Below are 17,974 nucleotides of genomic sequence, written 5' to 3'. Positions count from 1 at the left end.
AGGTGACAGTGCAGGACATACTGAGGACAATCTGTACTGATCCTACTTATCCTGTGATGTCCCTGTATTATTCCCCCATTACTACGTACCCTGCTCACATCTGTATTCTGCTGGAGATATCGGGAGCTGGATGCACATTACTGGTGGTGTCACCACTGTGGGAGGTGACAGTGCAGGACATACTGAGGACAATCTGTACTGATCCTACTTATCCTGTGATGTCCCTGTATTATTCCCCCATTACTACGTACCCTGCTCACATCTGTATTCTGCTGGGGATATCGGGAGCCTGATGCACTTAATGGACATTACTAAGTGGTTTATACCAGGACCAGCAGCTTCCTGTGTCCCAACACTAATTACATTATCTAATAATATATAAATTACATAAGAGATCATGATATTAATGTCCTTATCCTTTGGAATAGTGTAAATAGTAGGTTACAGAGGATCTAATTAGAAGGAACCAGACATCAGACTGCTGTAAGGAGATTAGAGATCCATTTACCAGGAAACCCAACCAGAGAATACTGGATCCAGTGAGATAAAATCAGAGGTTACAGATGTCATTATATCAGCCATCTCACCCCATCACTTACAGCCCAGTCATCACATGATGTCATAGTTTCCCACTTCCCATATTACATCCCCAGCACATTGTCACGATGACAGATTAGTTATGTCCCTATATTACATCATGTGGTCTTGTTACTGCACAAATACGCCAATAGCACAATAATAATCTAATACAGAGCTTCCCAAACTCCCCCATTACAGGCCAGAGTTCAAGGATATCCATGCTTGAATTCAAATGGTTAAATCAAATTGACTTAGGTACTATTTAGGTGACCTGTGCTCAAGCATGAATGTCCTGAAAACCTGGCCTGTAATAGCAGAGTTTGGGAAACTCTGATCTGACAGAATAAGGAAACTGAAAGCCATTACATGAGGTACCTGTTGGAGCCCTATGTTGGTGACATTCGTGTGGATTTTTATTAAATATTTTAGTATATAGTTTTGAAATTCAAATGTCATTTATCTATCACTAAGCAGGGACAACAATCTAGGCTAATATTGTATAAATGCTTGTTTTGAACATTTTCAGTCCTGCAAATACTGCTGCAATTTCTAGATACTCACACACATTGTTTTTCTCCTGTGTGACGTTTCTGATGCCTAAATAGATCTGATGTCTGTGTAAAACATTTCCCACAATCAGGACATGGAAATGGTTTCTCCCCTGTGTGACATCTCTGATGTTTAACAAGATGTGATTTCTGTGTAAAACATTTCCCACATTCAGAACATGGAAATGGTTTTTCACCAGTGTGACTTCTCTGATGTGTAACAAGATGTGGTTTCAGTGTAAAACATTTCCCACATTCAGAACATGGAAATGGTTTCTCACCTGTGTGACGTCTCTGATGTCTAACAAGAGCTGATTTGTGTGTAAAAGATCTTCCACACTCAGAACATGGAAATGGTTTTTCACCTGTGTGAGTTCTCTGATGTGTAACAAATTCTGATTTCTGTGTAAAACGTTTCCCACTCAGAACATGGAAATGGCTTCTCACCTGTGTGATTTCTCTGATGTACAACAAGATTTGATTTGATTGTAAAACATTTCCCACATTTGGAACATGAAAATGGCCTCTCACCTGTGTGGACTCGTTGATGTTTAATAAGCTCTGATTTTTCTCTAAAACATTTCCCACACTCAGAGCATGGAAATGGTTTCTCACCTGTGTGATATCTCTGATGTCTATCAAGAGCTGATTTCCGTGTAAAATATTTCCGACATTCAGAGCATGGAAATGGTTTCTCCCCTGTATGAGTTCTCTCATGTGTAACAAGGCTTGATTTATATGTAAAACATTTTCCACACTCAGAGCAAGAAAACGGTTTCTCACCTGTGTGACTTTTCTGATGTATAACAAGATGTGATTTCTGTGTAAAACATTTCCCACACTCAGAGCATGGAAATGGTTTCTCACCTGTGTGATATCTCTGATGTACAACAAGATATGATTTGTTTGTAAAACATTTCCCACATTCAGAACAGGGAAATAATTTATCAGGTGTTTGAGCTGCACTACGTGTAACAAAAGCTGAGGTATCAGGAGAACATTGGTCACAATTAGCGGTATCAGATGCTATAGCTGCACTGTGAGGCGCTGGATGTATATTTTGTGTAATGGGATTATCTCCTGGAGATTCATGTGTGATGTTATCTTCTATTTTAATATGTGTAGACAAGATGAGATCTCCCTCCAAGTCATTCCTGCTTGTGCGTCCATCTGCTGAAAATACAATAACTATTATTATTATTATTCACAGCACTTTATATAGCACAGACACACTGAGAAGCATTTTATATAGCACAGACACACTGAGAAGCACTTTATATAGCACATACATAATGAGAAGCACTTTATATAACACAGATATACTGAGTAGCACTTTATATAGCACAGATATACTGAGAAGCACGTTATATAGCACAGACACACTGAGCTCTTTATATAGCACAGACATAATGAGAAGCACTTTATATAGCACAGACATACTGAGCAGCACTTTATATAGCACAGACATACTGAGAAGCACTTTATATAGCACAGATACTGAGAAGCACTTTATATAGCACAGACACACTGAGAAGCACTTTATATAGCACAGACATACTGAGAAGCACTTTATATAGCACAGACATACTGAGCACTTTATATAGCACAGACATACTGAGCACTTTATATAGCACATACATAATGAGAAGCACTTTATATAGCACAGACACACTGAGAAGCACGTTATATAGCACAGACATACTGAGAAGCACTTTATACAGCACAGACACACTGAGAAGCACGTTATATAGCACAGACACACTGAGAAGCACGTTATATAGCACAGACACACTGAGAAGCACGTTATATAGCACAGACACACTGAGAAGCACGTTATATAGCACAGATATGCAGTTCCTCTTTCCTGCCTGGGGTATCACTCTCAGCTCTGATGCGTTTTGCACACTCAGCTGATGCAATAAACTTCTGATATAGAGACCAGTGTGTGCTAGAAGCACCAGAGCAGAGAGTGACACCCCAGGCAGGAAAGTGGAACTGCTCAAGTTGAGAGAGGTGCAGGGTGCTAGAATGAAGACTATTTAGTCATTCACGTCAGGCCATGCCACAGTGGAGCTTACAATCTATGGGCCTGATGCGACAAATCCCGGTCGCCATGGCGACCAAGATTTTAGTCCTGGTGACTAGGTTTTACAAGAGTCAGGGCAGGCATAGTACAAGTAAAGCTAATTAAAATAAATAAAATAAAAGCTGCTCCGGAGATGGTTACAGCAGTAGACGAGGCATGCCGGTCACAGGAGGAGGAGTGTGTACCTGCCACAGTCAGTCAGTGTGGCTCCGCCTCCTCCCTCCTGCAAGGCAGCGTGTGTGTGATGAAGGAGAGAAGTCACCAGAGCCTCCTCACCGCAGCATGTAAGTGGGGGGGAGACAGACGGAAAGACCGACCGTCTCACAGGCCATGCCACCGATCTGTGACTGCCCAGCAGAGTGGATGGAGCCCACCCGCCCTGAAGCCACTGCAGGACTGGAGTAATTAGCTGGCTGCAGCATGGTGCCAGGGCCGCTGCGGCTTCCCAAACTCACACCCGCAGGACCAACTTTTACAGGGAGTCCATGCAGACCCAGGTGATGAGGGCTGAAACCCATTCTAGCTCGCACAGCGTTGGGTAGATAAGCATGCAACCCTTACAGCCTGGGGCTCCTACAGTGCATGCTGTTACTTGTAGTTCCTCTACATGTTTCCTCTGCCTAGTATGGGGGAGCCTGCCATTAGCTCCACTGCACGTTTGCAGCTGGGTGAGTTGTGTTGCACCTTGGGGTGGGAATTATTATATTGTGTACCCTGTGGGGTGGGTATTAGTATCAGTACAGGGCTCTGTATTATGTAACATCCATCAGCAACTACTACCCCATTTATGTGCCATTCACCAATAACTGCCCTTCCAGTTGTATATGTGCTAGTCACCAATAACTGCCTCCCAGCTGTATATGTGCTAGTCACCAATAACTGCCCTCCCAGCTGTATATGTGCTAGTCAGTCACCAATAACTGCCCTCCCAGCAGTATATGTGCTAGTCACCAATAACTGCCCTCCCAGCTGTATATGTGTATATGTGCTAGTCACCAATAACTGCCCTCCCAGCTGTATATGTGCTAGTCACCAATAACTGCCCTCCCAGCTGTATATGTGTATATGTGCTAGTCACCAATAACTGCCCTCCCAGCTGTATATGTGCTAGTCACCAATAACTGCCCTCCCAGCTGTATATGTGCTAGTCACCAATAACTGCCCCCCCCCAGCTATATATGTGCTAGTCACCAATAACTGCCCTCCCAGCTGTATATGTGCTAGTCACCAATAACTGCCCCCCAGCTGTATATGTGCTAGTCATCAATAACTGCCCTCCCAGCTGTATATGTGCTAGTCATCAATAACTGCCCTCCCAGCTGTATATGTGCTAGTCACCAATAACTGCCCCACAGCTGAATATGTGCTAGTCACCAATAACTGCCCGCCAGCTGTATATGTGCTAGTCACCACTAACTGCCCCCCCAACTGTATATGTGCTAGTAACCAATAACTGCCCCTCTGTCCTGTCACCTGTCAGTGGTGCTATGAAGGGAGGGGCCTGGCCTCATTCTGGGGGAGGGGATTACAGGGACCATCTGCCACACACACCTCTGTACTGAGACCGACCATCCATCTAACTCATAGTGTAATCTCCATATATGTAAGGGACTCTGCAATAGTTATCACATAAAGGAGAGGTCTTAGATGTGCTAGACCAGGGGTAGGCAACATGTGGCACTGCAGCTTATATGGAGCTACAATTCCCAGCATACCCTAGCAGCCAAATTGTTGCAGGACATACTGGTATGTGTAGTTCTACAGCAGCAAGAGGACGACACGTCTGCTACCCCTGTCACTAGTCAGTACTAGACAGTTCAACTTTTGAAACCGATATGTGCTGTGTGCAGTGTTGTGAGAGGGCTTCACCCTATTTAGGGTATACTGTGTGGCATAATATGAATTGGCGACAGGTATGGGCATGTGATAGAACCTGATGACCATTGAAGAAGCATGATTGGTGGTCTGATGGCATGCAGGGAGATTAAGGGGCAATTAAGCGGCATGCATGGTGGTCCGATGGCATGCAAGGAGATCAAGGGGCAATTATGGGGCATGCTTGGTGGTCTGATGGCATGCAGGGAGATTAAGGGGCAATTATGGGGCATGAGTGGTGGTCTATACAAGTTTTCAAATATTTTGGTTGCGGACGATGGCATGGCTCCTAAATTTTTAAGATGGCTCCTAGACTTTACAGAGATTTGTCGAGCCCTGGTCAGATTCACTAGAGATGGCAATATTGCGTACACACACAGTACAACTGCGATAGCAGCTAATCCACTGCAGACTCAGCACAACATAAGGACGCCCACTTTACCTCACACACATCCGTAATGTTTAGCAGAATAGCCAAACCATCGGTACAATCGAGTCCCATCGCAACCTCACGCACACTTGCACAAGCCCTGACCTTACTCAGGAATTACTAACAACCACGCACACTATGAGACCGCACAATGTGTATAACATGGCACTAACTGATATATAGAGCGGGGGGTGGCAGCTAGACAGGGTAGGGGAATGGCGCAGGGCACAGAGCGGGGAGAGGCAGGAGGACAGGGTAAGGGAGTGGCACAGAGCAGGGGTGGCAGCAGGATAGGGTAGGCGAATGGCGCAGGGCACAGATTGGCAAAAGCAAAGTAATGAAGACAGCAGAAGGGCAGAGCAGGATACAGAGACAGGTCAGCAGATAAAGTGTAACAGTAAAGAGCACCGAAACACAGAGACTGGAGGAAGCCATTGTACAATGACTGGTGTGTGGTTATAGCTCTGTGTGTGTGTGGGGAGGAGACTGGTCAGATCTCTGGGCTGGTAACACACAGTGACATGATGTGAGGGGGAGAGCAGGAGTATAATAGGGGCTGATGGATCCTGATGTATGAGATACACCAGATAGTGTGGGGAGGAGACTGGTCAGATCTCTGGGCTGGTAACACACAGTGACATGATGTGAGGGGGAGAGCAGGAGTATAATAGGGGCTGATGGATCCTGATGTATGAGATACACCAGATAGTGTGGGGAGGAGACTGGTCAGATCTCTGGGCTGGTGACACACAGTGACATGATGTGAGGGGGAGAGCAGCAGAATAATATGGACTGTAGAAGATGATTTTACTGATTGAATTATTTTTTTTATGTATAATCAGCCAATCATAGCGATGTATGCAAGATATGTAGTCATTCCCAAGTTCCATACACATAGGAGTTTTCTATCTACATATCTGAACACACAGGAGCATTGTGTTAGAAGTCAATTAATATACCAGTATAATTTTGGATTGTGGAAGGAAATCCACACAAAACTGGGAGAACATTCAAAATCAACACATATAATACACTGGTTAAAATCAAACTGAACACTATATCATGGTGCAGAGAGAGAATGTGACTCTTTTCTGTAATAAGTGTTTATTACTTACCGGTGTTGATATCTGTAAAACTGTCCTCCTCCATACACTGCTGATCACCCCTCACAAACGTCTCTTCTTCTCCCTCTGTATCTTCTGTCTTCATATCAGTCACATACGTCTCTTCTTCTCCCTCTTTATCTTCTGCCTTTATATCAGTCACATACGTCTCTTCTTCTCCCTCTTTATCTTCTGCCTTCATATCAGTCACATACGTCTCTTCTTCTCCCTCTATATCTTCTGCCTTCATATCAGTCACATACATCTCTTCTTCTCCCTCTGTATCTTCTGTCTTTATATCAGTCACATACGTCTCTTCTTCTCCCTCTATATCTTCTGCCTTCATATCAGTCACATACGTCTCTTCTTCTCCCTCTATATCTTCTGCCTTTATATCAGTTACATACGTCTCTTCTTCTCCCTCTATATCTTCTGCCTTCATATCAATCACATACGTCTCTTCTTCTCCCTCTATATCTTCTGCCTTCATATTAGTCACATACATCTCTTCTTCTCCCTCTATATCTTCTGCCTTGTAGTCAGTCACATACATCTCTTCTTCTCCGTCTATATAATTTATCTTAATATTAGTCAGATCTTCACCCTAATTAAATCAGAGCATAAAAAATTGCATAATGTCTGATGTCATTACTTGAGATTACACAGTATAATATCAGTGTATAAGACACACACAGCTTCTGTACAGATCATATACTGACAGTCACTGGGGGACCCTTAATCCCACCTACCTGATGCTTCTGTGGGGATCTGTGATTCTCTATACAATCCTGTGAATAAAGAGGACGGGGACATCTCTCTGGGTTATTTCTGTTACTGGGCCCATCTGTTGGAGACACACAGTGACTGAGTACATTGTATATATATGTGATTATCAGATGATGTGTGTATATAGGGGCCCCCATACCCGCTCTCCCCTGTACAATAAATGACAGTCTCCTCTTACCCAGTGATATGAGGGGCCAGTGATTCTCCATCATCACGTCCTTGTACAGACCCCTGTGTTTCTCTATATAACCCCCCTCCTGCATGGAAACATAAAAAATTACATCTTGACACCTTATAGGAACCTGACACACACAATGATACAGTCATCACCCAGACACATCCCCTGGTGTTACTGTATAATGCCCCATTTCCGCAGTCACCTTTCCAGTCATCCCCCAGACACATCCCCTGGTGTAACTGTATAATGTCCTATTCCCAGCAGTCACCTCTAAAGTCATCACCCAGACACATCCCCTGGTGCTACTGTATAATGTCCCATTCCCAGCAGTCACATCTCCAGTCATCACCCAGACACATCCTCTGGTGTTACTGTATAATGTCCTATTCCCAGCAGTCACCTCTAAAGTCATCACCCAGACACATCCCCTGGTGTTACTGTATAATGTCCCTTTCCCAGCAGTCACCTCTCCAGTCATCACCCAGACACGTCCCCTGGTGTTACTGTATAATGCCCCATTCCCAGCAGTCACCTCTCCAGTCATCACCCAGACACATCCCCTGGTGTTACTATAGAATGTCCTATTCCCAGCAGTCACCTCTCCAGTCATCACCCAGACACATCCCCTGGGGTTACTGTATAATGTCCCATTTCCAGCAGTCACCTTTCCAGTCATCCCCCAGACACATCCCCTGGTGTAACTGTATAATGTCCTATTCCCAGCAGTCACCTCTAAAGTCATCACCCAGACACATCCCCTGGTGCTACTGTATAATGTCCCATTCCCAGCAGTCACATCTCCAGTCATCACCCAGACACATCCTCTGGTGTTACTGTATAATGTCCTATTCCCAGCAGTCACCTCTAAAGTCATCACCCAGACACATCCCCTGGTGTTACTGTATAATGTCCCTTTCCCAGCAGTCACCTCTCCAGTCATCACCCAGACACGTCCCCTGGTGTTACTGTATAATGCCCCATTCCCAGCAGTCACCTCTCCAGTCATCACCCAGACACATCCCCTGGTGTTACTGTATAATGTCCCATTCCCAGCAGTCACCTCTCCAGTCATCACCCAGACACATCCCCTGGTGTTACTATAGAATGTCCTATTCCCAGCAGTCACCTCTCCAGTCATCACCCAGACACATCCCCTGGGGTTACTGTATAATGTCCCATTCCCAGCAGTCACCTCTCCAGTCATCACCCAGACACATCCCCTGGTGTTACTGTATAATGTCCTATTCCCAGCAGTCACCTCTCCAGTCATCACCCAGACACATCCCCTGGGGTTACTGTATAATGTCCCATTCCCAGCAGTCACCTCTCCAGTCAGCGGCTGAATGATCTTGTTGGTGAGTTCCAGGATCTTCTGGTCATTGTCTCTCTCATGTATCAGTGAGTGAGGTGGAGGCACCATGATGGGGCTCTGGGTCCTGCTCAGTCCTCCTGTCACACAGGGACGGCTGCTGGGTGTCTCACACTCACTGGATGTCTTCTTCACTACTGTGTAATCCTGAGTATTGGGGAGACAACAATGAAAACGTCAATTAAACTCCACCTACAGTATATGAGGTTGTTTATTCAGGTGTTAACTTTGCATAATATACAAGAAGACTATTTAACAATATCAAGTATTTTAACAATCTCCTATATTTAGGGAAATGTAGAGTATATTGTATGCAGATTGACATATTTGTGTCAGTGACAAAAAGAAGAGAACATACTGAGAACAAAGGCCCTCATTCAGAGCCGTTCGCTATTTGCGTTCGTTCGTTCAAAAACAAGGGGTGGCTATGCAAATGATCCGTTCGCACATTGCAGTCTGTTCACACCTCTAAGTCTGAACGAGCGAGCGAAACATACGCTTCTTTATTTGATAAAAACGCCCCCTGGCCGCTCGCACCATACGTCATGTCCGCTATTTATTAGATTAATCGAGTACATCGAACAGGGTATGAACTGCTCGCTATTCTTGTGGTTGGTTTTTTCAACCGCTATTTTGCGAGCAGTTCTGAGTTAAAAAAAAACAAGTGACGTGGTCATTGACGCTGCTGTATTAATTATGCACACCCATAAAACGCCCGTTTTGACCTTTTGGCACGCCTGCGTTCGGATCTCCACTCCCCGTTTTCAAGCACCTTCCCCTGTTACCACCCACATACGCCTCATTCTGTCACTCAAAATAGCAGGCACTCGCTATATTGCGTACAAATGATTTTCGGCCGCACTGACTGGTTCGCGCATGCGTACTACAAACCGTACGCATGCGCAGATGTGCGAACATCGCTCGGAACGAGCGTACTGCCACTAGCGAGTGGCTCTGAATGAGGGCCAATGTACTCTATTGAGGACTGTGGGACTTATACTATATCTGAGACAGGCTACTTGCTGCTCGGTTATTACGATTACTTCAACATCTAATTACATCCCCTTTCACAGTCCACACATAAGCTCACACATTGTCTTTCTTTCACATCCTCCTGTCATTTGGCCGACATTCCTGTGTGACTGGATCATGCAGCCCACCAAGAAACTGTGTATTCTGGCTGGACCAAAGTGCAATATATATAGCACCTATCCTTGTGTATCTATGCCTATTTCCCTATAGATTGTAAGCTTGCGAGCAGGGCCTCCCTACCTATATATCTGTCTATTACCCAGTTTTGTTCTATTAATGTGTACAATTGTAAAGCGCAACGGAATATGCCGCGCTATATAAAAAACTGTTAATAAAATAAATAAATACTATAGATATAAGTGATGTCACTGTGACACTCCCAGATCCTCTCACCTCCCCAGTCATGTCCCTGTATTATTACTATAGATATAAGTGATGTCACTGTGACACTCCCAGACCCTCTCACCTCCCCAGTCATGTCCCTGTATTATTACTATAGATATAAGTGATGTCACTGTGACACTCCCAGATCCCCTCACCTCCCCAGTCATGTCCCTGTATTATTACTATAGATATAAGTGATGTCACTGTGACACTCCCAGACCCTCTCACCTCCCCAGTCATGTCCCTGTATTATTACTATAGATATAAGTGATGTCACTGTGACACTCCCAGATCCTCTCACCTCCCCAGTCATGTCCCTGTATTATTACTATAGATATAAGTGATGTCACTGTGACACTCCCAGATCCCCTCACCTCCCCAGTCATGTCCCTGTATTATTACTATAGATATAAGTGATGTCACTGTGACACTCCCAGATCCTCTCATCTCCCCAGTCATGTCCCTGTATTATTACTATAGATATAAGTGATGTCACTGTGACACCCCCAGATCCCCTCACCTCCCCAGTCATGTCCCTGTATTATTACTATAGATATAAGTGATGTCACTGTGACACTCCCAGATCCTCTCATCTCCCCAGTCATGTCCCTGTATTATTACTATAGATATAAGTGATGTCACTGTGACACTCCCAGATCCCCTCACCTCCCCAGTCATGTCCCTGTATTATTACTATAGATATAAGTGATGTCACTGTGACACTCCCAGATCCTCTCACCTCCCCAGTCATGTCCCTGTATTATTACTATAGATATGTGATGTCACTGTGACACTCCCAGATCCCCTCACCTCCCCAGTCATGTCCCTGTATTATTACTATAGATATAAGTGATGTCACTGTGACACTCCCAGATCCCCTCACCTCCCCAGTCATGTCCCTCTATTATTACTATAGATATAAGTGATGTCCCTGTGACACTCCCAGATCCTCTCACCTCCCCAGTCATGTCCCTGTATTATTACTATAGATATAAGTGATGTCACAGTGACACTCCCAGATCCCCTCACCTCCCCAGTCATGTCCCTGTATTATTACTATAGATATAAGTGATGTCACTGTGACACTCCCAGATCCTCTCATCTCCCCAGTCATGTCCCTGTATTATTACTATAGATATAAGTGATGTCACTGTGACACTCCCAGATCCCCTCACCTCCCCAGTCATGTCCCTGTATTATTACTATAGATATAAGTGATGTCACTGTGACACTCCCAGATCCTCTCATCTCCCCAGTCATGTCCCTGTATTATTACTATAGATATAAGTGATGTCACTGTGACACTCCCAGATCCCCTCACCTCCCCAGTCATGTCCCTGTATTATTACTATGTATATAAGTGATGTCACTGTGACACTCCCAGATCCTCTCACCTCCCCAGTCATGTCCCTGTATTATTACTATAGATATAAGTGATGTCACTGTGACACTCCCAGATCCTCTCATCTCCCCAGTCATGTCCCTGTATTATTACTATAGATATAAGTGATGTCACTGTGACACTCCCAGATCCTCTCATCTCCCCAGTCATGTCCCTGTATTATTACTATAGATATAAGTGATGTCACTGTGACACTCCCAGATCCCCTCACCTCCCCAGTCATGTCCCTGTATTATTACTATGTATATAAGTGATGTCACTGTGACACTCCCAGATCCTCTCACCTCCCCAGTCATGTCCCTGTATTATTACTATAGATATAAGTGATGTCCCTGTGATACTCCCAGATCCTCTCACCTCCCCAGTCATGTCCCTGTATTATTACTATAGATATAAGTGATGTCACTGTGACACTCCCAGATCCCCTCACCTCCCCAGTCATGTCCCTGTATTATTACTATAGATATAAGTGATGTCACTGTGATACTCCCAGATCCTCTCACCTCCCCAGTCATGTCCCTGTATTATTACTATAGATATAAGTGATGTCACTGTGACACCCCCAGATCCCCTCACCTCCCCAGTCATGTCCCTGTATTATTACTATAGATATAAGTGATGTCACTGTGACACCCCCAGATCCCCTCACCTCCCCAGTCATGTCCCTGTATTATTACTATAGATATAAGTGGTCACTGTGACACTCCCAGATCCCCTCACCTCCCCAGTCATGTCCCTGTATTATTACTATAGATATAAGTGATGTCACTGTGACACCCCCAGATCCCCTCACCTCCCCAGTCATGTCCCTGTATTATTACTATAGATATAAGTGATGTCACTGTGACACCCCCAGATCCCCTCACCTCCCCAGTCATGTCCCTGTATTATTACTATAGATATAAGTGGTCACTGTGACACTCCCAGATCCCCTCACCTCCCCAGTCATGTCCCTGTATTATTACTATAGATATAAGTGGTCACTGTGACACTCCCAGATCCCCTCACCTCCCCAGTCATGTCCCTGTATTATTACTATAGATATAAGTGATGTCACTGTGACACTCCCAGATCCCCTCACCTCCCCAGTCATGTCCCTGTATTATTACTATAGATATAAGTGATGTCACTGTGACACCCCCAGATCCCCTCACCTCCCCAGTCATGTCCCTGTATTATTACTATAGATATAAGTGATGTCACTGTGACACCCCCAGATCCCCTCACCTCCCCAGTCATGTCCCTCTATTATTACTATAGATATAAGTGATGTCACTGTGACACCCCCAGATCCCCTCACCTCCCCAGTCATGTCCCTGTATTATTACTATAGATATAAGTGATGTCACTGTGACACCCCCAGATCCCCTCACCTCCCCAGTCATGTCCCTATATTATTACTATAGATATAAGTGATGTCACTGTGACGCTCCCAGATCCCCTCACCTCCCCAGTCATGTCCCTGTATTATTACTATAGATATAAGTGATGTCACTGTGACGCTCCCAGACCCTCACCTCCCCAGTCATGTCCCTGTATTATTACTATAGATATAAGTGATGTCAGTGTGACACTCCCAGATCCCCTCACCTCCCCAGTCATGTCCCTGTATTATTACTATAGATATATGTGATATCACTGTGACACTCTCAGATCCCCTCACCTCCCCAGTCATGTCCCTGTATTATTACTATAGATATAAGTGATGTCACTGTGACACTCCCAGATCCCCTCACCTCCCCAGTCATGTCCCTGTATTATTACTATAGATATAAGTGATGTCACTGTGACACTCCCAGATCCCCTCACCTCCCCAGTCATGTCCCTGTATTATTACTATAGATATAAGTGATGTCACTGTGACACTCCCAGATCCCCTCACCTCCCCAGTCATGTCCCTGTATTATTACTATAGATATAAGTGATGTCACTGTGACACTACCAGATCCCCTCACCTCCCCAGTCATGTCCCTGTATTATTACGATAGATATAAGTGATGTCACTGTGACACTCCCAGATCCCCTCACCTCCCCAGTCATGTCCCTGTATTATTACTATAGATATAAGTGGTCACTGTGACACTCCCAGACCCTCTCACCTCCCCAGTCATGTCCCTGTATTATTACTATAGATATAAGTGATGTCACTGTGACACTCCCAGATCCCCTCACCTCCCCAGTCATGTCCCTGTATTATTACTATAGATATAAGTGATGTCACTGTGACACTCCCAGATCCCCTCACCTCCCCAGTCATGTCCCTGTATTATTACTATAGATATGTGATGTCACTGTGACACTCCCAGATCCTCTCATCTCCCCAGTCATGTCCCTGTATTATTACTATAGATATAAGTGATGTCACTGTGACACCCCCAGATCCCCTCACCTCCCCAGTCATGTCCCTGTATTATTACTATAGATATAAGTGATGTCACTGTGACACTCCCAGATCCCCTCACCTCCCCAGTCATGTCCCTGTATTATTACTATAGATATGTGATGTCACTGTGACACTCCCAGATCCCCTCACCTCCCCAGTCATGTCCCTGTATTATTACTATAGATATAAGTGATGTCACTGTGACACCCCCAGATCCCCTCACCTCCCCAGTCATGTCCCTGTATTATTACTATAGATATAAGTGATGTCACTGTGACATTCCCAGATCCCCTCACCTCCCCAGTCATGTCCCTGTATTATTACTATAGATATAGGTGATGTCACTGTGACACCCCCAGATCCCCTCACCTCCCCAGTCATGTCCCTGTATTATTACTATAGATATAAGTGATGTCACTGTGACACCCCCAGATCCTCTCACCTCCCCAGTCATGTCCCTGTATTATTACTATAGATATAAGTGATGTCACTGTGACACTCCCAGATCCTCTCACCTCCCCAGTCATGTCCCTGTATTATTACTATAGATATAAGTGATGTCACTGTGACATTCCCAGATCCTCTCACCTCCCCAGTCATGTCCCTGTATTATTACTATAAATATGTGATATCACTGTGACATTCCCAGATCCCCTCACCTCCCCAGTCATGTCCCTGTATTATTACTATAGATATAGGTGATGTCACTGTGACACCCCCAGATCCCCTCACCTCCCCAGTCATGTCCTGTATTATTACTATAGATATAAGTGATGTCACTGTGACACTCCCAGATCCCCTCACCTCCCCAGTCATGTCCCTGTATTATTACTATAGATATATGTGATATCACTGTGACACTCTCAGATCCCCTCACCTCCCCAGTCATGTCCCTGTATTATTACTATAGATATAAGTGATGTCACTGTGACACTCCCAGATCCCCTCACCTCCCCAGTCATGTCCCTGTATTATTACTATAGATATAAGTGATGTCACTGTGACACTCCCAGATCCCCTCACCTCCCCAGTCATGTCCCTGTATTATTACTATAGATATAAGTGATGTCACTGTGACACTCCCAGATCCCCTCACCTCCCCAGTCATGTCCCTGTATTATTACTATAGATATAAGTGATGTCACTGTGACACTACCAGATCCCCTCACCTCCCCAGTCATGTCCCTGTATTATTACGATAGATATAAGTGATGTCACTGTGACACTCCCAGATCCCCTCACCTCCCCAGTCATGTCCCTGTATTATTACTATAGATATAAGTGGTCACTGTGACACTCCCAGACCCTCTCACCTCCCCAGTCATGTCCCTGTATTATTACTATAGATATAAGTGATGTCACTGTGACACTCCCAGATCCCCTCACCTCCCCAGTCATGTCCCTGTATTATTACTATAGATATAAGTGATGTCACTGTGACACTCCCAGATCCCCTCACCTCCCCAGTCATGTCCCTGTATTATTACTATAGATATGTGATGTCACTGTGACACTCCCAGATCCTCTCATCTCCCCAGTCATGTCCCTGTATTATTACTATAGATATAAGTGATGTCACTGTGACACCCCCAGATCCCCTCACCTCCCCAGTCATGTCCCTGTATTATTACTATAGATATAAGTGATGTCACTGTGACACTCCCAGATCCCCTCACCTCCCCAGTCATGTCCCTGTATTATTACTATAGATATGTGATGTCACTGTGACACTCCCAGATCCCCTCACCTCCCCAGTCATGTCCCTGTATTATTACTATAGATATAAGTGATGTCACTGTGACACTCCCAGATCCCCTCACCTCCCCAGTCATGTCCCTGTATTATTACTATAGGTATAAGTGATGTCACTGTGACACTCCCAGATCCCCTCACCTCCCCAGTCATGTCCCTGTATTATTACTATAGATATAAGTGATGTCACTGTGACACCCCCAGATCCTCACCTCCCCAGTCATGTCCCTGTATTATTACTATAGATATAAGTGATGTCACTATGACACTCCCAGATCCCCTCACCTCCCCAGTCATGTCCCTGTATTATTACTATAGATATGTGATGTCACTGTGACACTCCCAGATCCCCTCACCTCCCCAGTCATGTCCCTGTATTATTACGATAGATATAAGTGATGTCACTGTGATACTCCCAGATCCCCTCACCTCCCCAGTCATGTCCCTGTATTATTACTATAGATATAAGTGATGTCACTGTGACACTCCCAGATCCCCTCACCTACCTAGTCATGTCCCTGTATTATTACTATAGATATTAGTGATGTCACTGACACTCCCAGACCCTCTCACCTCCCCAGTCATGTCCCTGTATTATTACTATAGATATAAGTGATGTCACTGTGACACACCCAGATCCCCCTCACCCCCCCAGTCATGTCCCTGTATTATTACTATACATATAAGTGATGTCCTGTGACACCCCCAGACCCTCTCACCTCCCCAGTCAGCAGATAGATGATCTCCAGGGTGAGATGTAAGATCCTCTCAGTCCGGTTACTCCCGTCCTTGTCCATCCTCAGTGAATCAGAGAGTATACAGAATGTATGATGTGTAATAAAGACTCTGGTTCCTTACAGCAGGACTGTCTAGGAATAAATAGAATAAATATAACAGATATCACAGGGAACACATATAACACAGTCAGACATGCAACAATGAGTGACCAGTAAGACTCCACTTTCCCCCCAGCCATAGAGCCCAAGTCAGTCAATAAGCAATCTTTCCGATCGAGTCCTCAATAAGGACAACATTTATCTCCTCAGCCAGGGATTATCCTTTTATCTTACATATACAATGGGACATAGCCAGTGGGATGTATCCAATGGGAAGGCCATTTACAGCTGTTTGCAAAGAAACTATTATTACACCAGTTTTACTCTAATAGAGAACACAGCACAAATATAACAGCAAGGATCCTAGTAATGACCAGGCGTGATCCACAGGAGAATTAGTGGTGAGCTGGAAACAGGGACCGAGTGTGGAAACCAAATTTAGCTACAGAGAGAGAATAAAAATTAAGAAAAATCCAAATTATATCAGATTTTACTATATGTCCATTGCTTACTGGGACAACATCTAGGAGGAGCTGAACATCTAAGATCTAACAAAGGGAAGAAGCCTCCGCTGTGAGAGAAATACAAGGATGGAAAAATATCATCATGAAGACATCCAGAAAGGCCAGGAAAGCGCTACTATGGCCAACAACACTGTGCAATAGGGAAGCAGCGAGAGAAACCTCTATGATGTTAGCGGCTATGAGGAACCCTACCAATAACTATACACGGACACAAGGTGGCAGCAGAGGCCATCAGAGCAGGGACAATGTATAATAGGGAAGCAGCGAGAGAGACCTCTATGATGTAAGCGGCTATGAGGAACCCTACCAATAACTATACACGGACACAAGGTGGCAGCAGAGGCCATCAGAGCAGGGGCAATGCATAATAGGGAAGCAGTGAGACCTCTATGATGTAAGGGGCTATAAGGAACCCTACCAATAACTATACATGGACACAAGGTGGCAGCAAAGGCCAGCAGGGCAGGGACAATACTCAGACCACTAGCAGCATTAGATACATACACACAGAATGTGCCGACCAGGCAGCCCTCATCCTGTCAGGGACAGGCAATCTCGAGTCGGCGTATGCCGTGATGGACATCTGAGACTACATAGGACTAAGCTTCCTTCCCATGTAACCAGCAGCTCTGATGGCCTCACCAGATGGGATGATAACCTGGGATATGGGGTCTGTCTATACCGGCAGTAATCAGGACACTGGTATA

General features: G+C 44.8%; 2 protein-coding genes across 2 annotated transcripts in view; one reads left to right on the top strand and one right to left on the bottom strand.

The window, feature by feature from the left end:
- LOC148476841 (uncharacterized) overlaps positions 1–17,974 on the top strand; it is a 223,941-nt gene that overhangs the window by 115,190 nt on the left and 90,777 nt on the right. The gene's annotated exons all lie outside the window — the stretch shown is intronic.
- Positions 246–1,935, bottom strand: LOC148476842 (uncharacterized). Its single transcript, XM_088457571.1, has one exon. The coding sequence runs from the start codon at positions 1,842–1,844 to the stop codon at positions 1,137–1,139; it is 708 nt and encodes a 235-aa protein (XP_088313697.1). The 5' UTR covers positions 1,845–1,935; the 3' UTR covers positions 246–1,136.

This window comes from Taudactylus pleione, unplaced genomic scaffold, assembly GCF_031769625.1.
Source record: "Taudactylus pleione unplaced genomic scaffold, aTauple2 ptg000768l, whole genome shotgun sequence".
Taxonomy (NCBI): domain Eukaryota; kingdom Metazoa; phylum Chordata; class Amphibia; order Anura; family Myobatrachidae; genus Taudactylus; species Taudactylus pleione.
Note: the sequence above shows the minus strand (reverse complement) of the source record. Positions and strands in the feature narration are given on the sequence as shown.

What these genes read in the sequence shown, in the direction of transcription:
- LOC148476842 (XM_088457571.1), bottom strand. Translation starts at nt 1,844, where the DNA reads ATGAGAGAACTCATACAGGGGAGAAACCATTTCCATGCTCTGAATGTC.